The sequence below is a fragment of the Euleptes europaea genome, chromosome 3 (genome assembly GCF_029931775.1).
Source record: "Euleptes europaea isolate rEulEur1 chromosome 3, rEulEur1.hap1, whole genome shotgun sequence".
Classification (NCBI taxonomy): Eukaryota; Metazoa; Chordata; class Lepidosauria; order Squamata; family Sphaerodactylidae; genus Euleptes; species Euleptes europaea.
In genome coordinates, this window is record NC_079314.1 from 7,094,726 (window position 1) to 7,102,751 (window position 8,026).

The following is an 8,026-nucleotide window of genomic DNA, read 5'->3' on the forward strand; positions in this document are numbered from 1 at the left end:
ATTGCTGGACATTGTTCTCCGCCACAAAGAGGTTCTGCAACAGCGACAAAACAACCATCAGAACTGGCATTGCTTTCCCAGTGGGACGTTTTAGGAGGTGCATCAAGTTCGTGGACCCTCCTGGGCTGGTTTCGGGAGCCGCAGCCACTGGGGAGTTGACCCCGTGCCCCCGCCGGCCATGAACTTCGGCTTCACCCAGGAGCAGGTGGCCTGCGTGTGCGAGGTCCTGCAGCAAGGGGGAAACCTGGAGCGGCTGGGGCGCTTCCTGTGGTCGCTGCCGGCCTGCGACCACCTGCACCAGAACGAGAGCGTGCTGAAGGCCAAGGCAGCAGTGGCCTTCCACCGGGGCAACTTCCGCGAGCTCTACAAGATCCTGGAGAGCCACCCGTTCTCGCCGCGCCACCACCCCCGGCTGCAGCAGCTGTGGCTCAAGGCCCACTACGCCGAGGCGGAGAAGCTGCGTGGCAGGCCGCTGGGGGCGGTGGGGAAGTACCGCGTCCGGCGCAAGTTCCCCCTGCCGCGGACCATCTGGGACGGGGAGGAGACCAGCTACTGCTTCAAGGTAAGCCTCTCCGGCGTGGGGAGGGTCTGGCGGGCCTCTGGGTCGCAGGGGCAGAGCCCCGGCCAAGGAGACGTTCCCCCAGTGCCCCGGGATTGGCGGGCAGAAAAATCCGCACTATGGTTCTTGCAGACAGGGCGAAAACGCACGGTCGCTTTATCCTCCTTTCATCCCTGTTTCAGCCAGGATCGAACGCACATTAGGCGAAACGATCCAGGCTGAATCCTGGCTGAAACAGGGATTAAAGGAGGACAAAGTGACCATGCGTTTTCGCCCTTGGCGAAAACGCATGGTCACTTTATCCTCCTTTAATCCCTGTTTCAGCCAGGATTCAGCCTGGATCGAACGCATGCGTTTCCTCTAATGTGCGTTCGATCCTGGCTAAAACAGGGATTAAAGGAGGATAAAGCGACTTTTGGGCTTTGCAAATCCAAGTTTAAACTGAGAGCTCCTCTTTTGGAGGGCCGGTTTTACCTAAGCCCACGACAACAGTTTTCTTGTTCGCCTTCCCTCCTCCTGGCGTGCTTTCCCCCCCTCACTCAGTTCAGAACAGCTCTATTGAAACATCCTTTTCCTTTCTCGCCGTGGTCTTGTGTGTCGCGCTCCGTGGTCTTGTGTGTCGCGCTTCTTTGTAAGCTCTTGGCCATAGCCCTCATTGCCTTCTGCAGGGACACTGAATCCCCGAGCAGTCCCCTTAATAGCCTCCTCCTCCTCCTCCTGTGCCTTCTCTCTTCTCTCCACAAGCCTCTCTGCTCCCCCATCCCTGGTTCTGCCACTTGCCGCCCATCCCCTTGTCCAGGCTCCCCGTCCTCCTCTGAAACTCCTCCCTGGCTGAAAAGGACCAGGTATGGCTCCCATTCACCTGGTCACACTTGGCCTCCTTTTTCTGTCTCCCCTTCATCAAAGCTTGCACTGTAAGCGCTTTTCTGGTGGGCGGGAGGGGGGCTATCCTTTTTTCCTTCTGATACTCATACAGTGTTGGACTAGAACAATGGAGACCCCCATTCCACCACAAAGCTCACTTGGTAACTTTGAGCTAGTCACTAGCTCTGGGCCTAATTGCCTCAAAGGACCAGATTTTAAGGGGGGGGGGGGACAAGGTTGCACTTACCAGTAACTGTTGTTCATTGAGTGGTCCTCTGTGCAGGCACACATGGATACTGCGCATGCGCAGTACCCATGTGGGACTGCACAGAAGCCACGACAATGAACCATGGATGCTCCCCCAACCTGAGCTCCTTGGAGGAGAGGCAGGATACAAATCTAGTAAAGTAATAGAATAAATACCAAAGCAGCATGTAGAACAAACACTGGGTTTTTTTTTAAAGCATCATCTTATTCATCTTTCATGCATCCCCCCCCCATCTTCCCCCACAAATCATCTAAGTCGCTTCATCCTCTCTCCCAGAAACATTGTGCTCTGACTGCATTCTGTAAGGGCAGCAACATGCATCTCTTTGGTAATGAAGATGAATTTACTTGGCCATGGCATGTAGTTTTTAATTGCTACGGCTATGTGAAACTGATGGGTGCTTTGCTGTACTATTAGTCACTGCGTTTTTGCACGTTATGTAATTTTAAAATATTTATATTCTTTTTCTTCAAGTAAACCACTTTAAGCTAGGGAGAAGCAGTATATAAATCTCCAATAAATAAGTAAAAATATGTATTCTCACAGGCTTTTCCTGAAGCACCTTTTCTGTGCTTTCTACCACCAGCTAATCTGCAGAGGGTATCTCATCCTCGCTTCCCATGTATCAAGCTAAGTCTCTATCCCGCCTTAGCAACTGTGCGTATGTGCGTGTTATGTGCCGTCAAGTCGCTTCCAACTTACGGTGGCTTCCTTGATTGACTCAGCCTTTATCTCAACTGGGTCTACCGCCTTTTCCTACTTGGCTTCAGCTTTCCCTGGTGTTATTTTCCTAGCCCCTTTAGCTTTTCCTATTTTTTTTTTCCAATTATATACCTCTCAAGTCAACCTGGGTCACTTCTGCACTCAAGGAAGTTTCTCCTCCAGTAGGTTACAGCAGCTAGGCACATATTTGGGGACTTAAATAAATTATAGACCATAATAAAATTAATAGTAGAACATCTATTGAGATTTTATTCTGTAAACGTTTAGGGCAGGGGTCGGCAAACTCATTGGTCAAAAGAGCCAAATATCAACAGTACAACAATTGAGATTTCTTTTGAGAGCCAAATATCTTAAACTATATAGGTAGGTACACTGTTTATTAACTTAATAAACTTTAATTAAAGTTTTAAGTCTTAATTAAACTATAGGTACACTGAATAAAACTTGATATCATACTTAATAGTGATCTTATTTATTGATAAAAATTAAATTGTAAGTTCCTGGCATTTCCCCCTCCCCGTCCGGAGTCCTCGTCTGGAGGCCTGGTCTACCGCCATAAAAGCCTATTGGTAGACCTGGCCTCCAGCTGAGTCCCATTGGGAGGCCAGGTCTACTCATTGGCTTTCTTGGCAGTAGACCCGGCCTCTGGAGGCCCATAGAAGCCAATTGGTAGACCTGGCCTCTGAAGGGGGACTTTTTTTCCTCCTCGGAGTCCAGGTCTACTGCCAAGAAAGCCAGTGGGTAGACATGGCCTCCCAATGGGACTCAGCCGGAGGCCAGGTCTACCAAAGGAAGCCCGCCCCGCCCAACAGCTGATAGGCGGGGGGGCCAGGAACCGCTGAGCCGCCCGCCCAGCAATCGCGCGGCTAGAGGGGAGGCTTTAGCCTCCCAACCATTGAGGGCAAGGGAAAGGGGGACCCGGCCATTCTCCACGGTGTGTGGGGGGGGGGAAGACAGTGCGCCCGCTCGCCCGCTCTCTCTCTCTCTCAGGCACGCCGGCTCCGAACCAAGTTTGGAGAGCCGCACTCAACGGGCCAAAGAGCCGCATGCGGCTCTGGAGCCTCAGTTTTGAGACCCCTGGTTTAGGGCCTTTGAATGGAGATAAGAAAAACTGGTTTGGGACAGTTTCCCAACACGCATGAACAAAGGGAAAGAAAGCATTAGAGTTTTCACTATTTGTTCCTTTCTCGCAGTGGTTTTTGTGCATTTGATAGCTATATGAGAGGCAAGAACCTGTCATATTTCCCCCCATCTGTCATATTTCTTCCTAATTTCGCTTGTTGAAAGGTCCACCAATGCAATGGAAAGCTATCTTTCACAGAGCATCTTTCACAGAAGAAGCCTGCTGCTTTCCCCCCACAAAGGAGATCCTCCTTTCTAGTTTTTAAATGGTCTTCCCTCCCCCACCCTGCCTTCCCCTGTCTCACCCACGGCACTCAGGGGTGTTTCCTTCTCCTCCCACCAATTACAGAAATCCAGCCAAGCCTTTAGGGTTCCCGAAATGAGGCATATGATTTAAAGAATATAAATTAAAGAGTCGAGCAGGATTCTGAAGAGAACTTTGCCATTTCCCCCTTTGCTGGCTACAACATCATATCAACTATACTAACTAGATGCATTGAATTAAAAACAAAAACAAATTATCTTCAGATACGTAGGGATGAGGATGAAACTGACTGCAGCAATCCAGAGAAGAGATCATGGGGGGGGGGAGCTTAACAAAAATGGCAGGCAAAAGAAGCCAATTCATTGTTAGAAACTGCAAGAAGGGCCTCACAAGGAATTGCAAAGCCAAACCTCCCCGCCCCCCACCCAGGATACTATAACCTCTTAGGAGATTAAGCAGCTCAATCCCCCATTTTTCTTTTCAGCTGGTACTAAATGATCTTCAACATTTCATGCTTCTTACAGGGCAATGAGCACACTCAATTCTCATCGGACCACTGCAGCACTACTGTCCTTTTTAATTTACAAAATATTTTTCTGCTTAGCTGCAGAGTCTCCAAAATACAGAAAAACCCTGACAATCTTGTTGGTCTCTGAGGTGCCACAGGACTCCGATCCAGCTGTTCTACTGCAGAACAACATGATCTACCCTCTGAAACTAGTCTGTGAATCACTCCCATTTTACTGTCCTTCTGATAGGTCAGAAGATAATTAAGAGAAGGTTGTATGATAATACAGGGGGGCCTGAGGCAGCCAAAATTTAGAAGAGTGTGTAAGGATATAGTTGCACCAGCTCAAAAAAAAAAGGTACAGGAAAAACAACTATCGATCACATTTTTATCTTTCTCTCCTCTGAGGAAATGTACATGCTTCTCCCATCTTTCGTTTTATCCTCACAACCACCAGGTGGAGTGGGTTCGGATGAGACTCAGTAATTAGCCCAAGGGGACCCAACAAGAGTTTAATGGTTGAGTGAGAATCAAAACCTAGCTCATCCTAGGATGACTCTAACCACTACGCCCCCTGCCTTTCTAAAATAATCAAGAGATCGGAGCATCTTTCCCATAAGGAAAAGCTAAAGAATCGGAGACTTTCAGTTTAAAAGGAAAACAAGACAAAGATGGTCATGAACAAAGTGATGACAAGAATGTGCTTTTCTCCCTCCCAAGAATCAATCTTGAGTTATATTTTGATTTAAAAGTGCTGTTTTTCCTAGTCCAACCTACCCTCCCTATCTGGTTTAATGCTTAGTCCAATGCCTCTCTTAACACCCTTTGCTTTCACATAGGAGAAATCCCGGAGTGTGTTACGGGAATGGTACATCCACAACCCTTACCCATCCCCTCGTGAGAAGAGAGAACTGGTCGAAGCCACTGGTTTGACCACCACTCAGGTCAGCAACTGGTTCAAGAACCGACGCCAGAGGGACCGCGCCTCAGAGACCAAAGAGAGGTGAGGTGGCCTCCCAGCCAAGACTGGACTGAAATGTATTCCCGCTAGGGCCAAATTTTCCACTAGAGAACTCTGAGAAAGGAAGGACTTTTTCTGTAGCAGCAAAGCCCTCTGGGGCAACAGTTTCTGTTCTTTGCCAGTATTACTTCGGATCTAAGGGGTAAAGAATGACCTGGTGCTCTGTGGCAGAGGCCAGGAAAAGAAAAAGGTCAAGGTGAGCCAAGGCGGCCAGTGATCCTGGTCTCAAGGTATAGGTGGATAAGAGCAGTAGCCCTTGAGACTCTGGGAGGAAGAAGAGTAGAGGCCCTTTCAGAAACAGAGCCAGGAAGGAGCTCCTTCTTGCTTGCCTACACATCTGCCATTTCATCCCATGGCTGGCTGCTTTTTTCCCCTGCCCTTCCTTCACGGAGCTCAGGGTGATGTACAAAGTTCTCCCTGCCTCCACTTCTTCCTGATATTTTCTCTTCCTTCTGCACTGGATCACTCCATCAAACTTCCAAGTCCCCAGTCCTTACTCATTTGAAGAACACAACCCGCTCTTCCAGGCATTACTTCCTCTCTCACGTCCCTGGTTCTCCTTTCTCACAGTTTCCGCTTGGTGCAGGATTACCTGCTACCATTCTTCATATCCTGGCCCCGCTCTGTAGTGTGCCACCCTCTGCCTGAAACAGCTTTCCCCCTGTTTGTTCATCACACTTGCCGCTCCCTCTCCATATTCGCCTCAGCCACCTTTGCCTCACCATAGCATTTTACAATTCACTGGCTGCTTCTTTAGCAAGCCCTCCTTGAAAGGAATGTGCTTGTTCCAGTGTTAAAGAGAGAGAGAGGTTGTGAAAGAAGAAGTAGAACATCTACTGAGATTTTGTTCTTTAAATATTTAGGGCCATTGAGTGGAGATAAGAAAGAAACTGCTTTGGGATTATAGTTCCCCAAGAAACATGAAGGAACGGAGAGAAAACATAAGGGTTGTCACTATTTGCTCCAGTCTGGCAGGACTTTTGGTGCCTTTGATAGCTACTCGAGAGGCAAGAATCTGTCATTCTCTCCCACCCCCCCGTCATCTGTCGAATTTCTGCCCAATATCACTTGTTGAAAGGCACAACATCTGCAAAGAGAGTGGTAGAAAAATGGGGCAGGAGGAGACTGCAAAAGACAGCAATGGAGAAGGACAGGCATACACAGTTTTAAAAGGAGAGAGTCTGTCTCATCCTCCAGTTAAAGGCAGGTCCCATGTCTGAAATAGCTGGAGGCCACTAGTTTAATGCTTTTACTGGTACTTCTGTCCAGCTAGAGAGACAGCCCTGATGCCTGCTTGGCAGCCCAGCAGGATCGATTCCTCAGCTCAGCACCTGGGGGCGGTGTTGTCTTCTTCTTCTTCCTGCAGGGAGAACGGCGAGGGTGGCACTGTGAAGGAAGGAAGGGTCCTGCCTCGGGAGAGACACGTTATTCCAAGCTCAGATGATGAGAGCTCTCCCCTCGACAGCCCTGCGGCGCACACATCCAGCCCTTCGCTGCTGTACTCTGGCTTGCCTCTCTCTGCTCAGCCAGGAAACTCTGCTCACCCAGCTCAAAGGATGGATTTCCTGCAACACCAACCACTCCACAACAGCCTCTTAGGGCCCCTGACTTCTTCTCTGGTGGATCTGGGGTCCTGAAATAGAAGAGTGGAGCACATCTGTCTCCCTTCCCTAGCGGATCGCTCCATTTTACCCTCAATCTTCCCATACCTCTGGCTTTTCTTTGGCTCAAAAGCACTTGTCCATTGCAAAATTCTTATTAGAAATAGGATGAGGCCATCCTGCCATTGCTCCACCCTCCAAAAATCCAGGTACAAAAGTGGTACTAGAATTCTAAAAACACTTGTGCTCTTAGAGAAGCAAAACTCCTAGGGATAAGAACATAAGAAAAGCCCTTCTGGATCAGACCAAAGTCCAGCAGTCTGTTCCCACAGTGGCCAATCAGGTGCCTCTAGGAAGCCCACAAACAAGACGACTGCAGCAGCACCATCCTGCCTGTGTTCCACAGCACCTAATATAATAGGCATGCTCCTCTGATACTAGCGAGAATAGGTATGCATCATGACTAGTATTCATTTTGATTAGTGCCATGAACATGACCACTCCCCTCTTAAAGCCTTTCAAGTTTGCAGCCATCACCACATCCTGGGGCAGGGACTTCCACTATTTAACTATGCGTTGCTAAATATGCAGAACAGCGTGCTTTCTGACACAGAACCTGGACAGGGAGGGAGGCAGTCAGCTTGGGGCACTTCTACCCACTGCATGATCCGTAGTGCCCCACCCTGCCAAAACTTGCTGCCCCTATGTACCAATGGACCTGCCTAGTTCATGAGGCCCAGCCTAGTTCATGAGGCCCAGCCTCCCTAAAGAGCAGCACAGGGATAAAATAAGGGTACTCCTATCACGCTAGAATGCCATGCAAAAGAAGTTACCACTGAAGGTAAAAGAAAGGAATTACAACCAGAAGTTTATGAAACGCGCCTGTATTCACAGCCTTCTCTAACTGGAAAGCACAGGCACATCCAATTAAGGAGATTAATTAGGACTGCAGCCTGGACAGCTGAGCAGGTGCAAACTCCTATTCTCTGGAGGTGAGGACAAAAGCCATTAAAGTGCCTTGTAAAGGTGCCAAAAACCTGAATTATGTTAATGATGTGCATTGCAAGCAATCACTTGAGAATGGAAGCAAAGAGG

At 48.9% G+C, this 8,026-nt stretch overlaps 1 protein-coding gene across 1 annotated transcript; it reads left to right on the forward strand.

The window, feature by feature from the left end:
- The first annotated feature begins 178 nt into the window (after positions 1 to 178).
- On the forward strand, positions 179 to 6,967 carry LOC130475274 (homeobox protein six1b-like). The gene is made up of 3 exons (XM_056847023.1): positions 179 to 562; positions 5,149 to 5,312; positions 6,697 to 6,967. The coding sequence occupies exons 1-3, from the start codon at positions 179 to 181 to the stop codon at positions 6,965 to 6,967; spliced, it is 819 nt and encodes a 272-aa protein (XP_056703001.1).
- Positions 6,968 to 8,026: the final 1,059 nt, after the last annotated feature.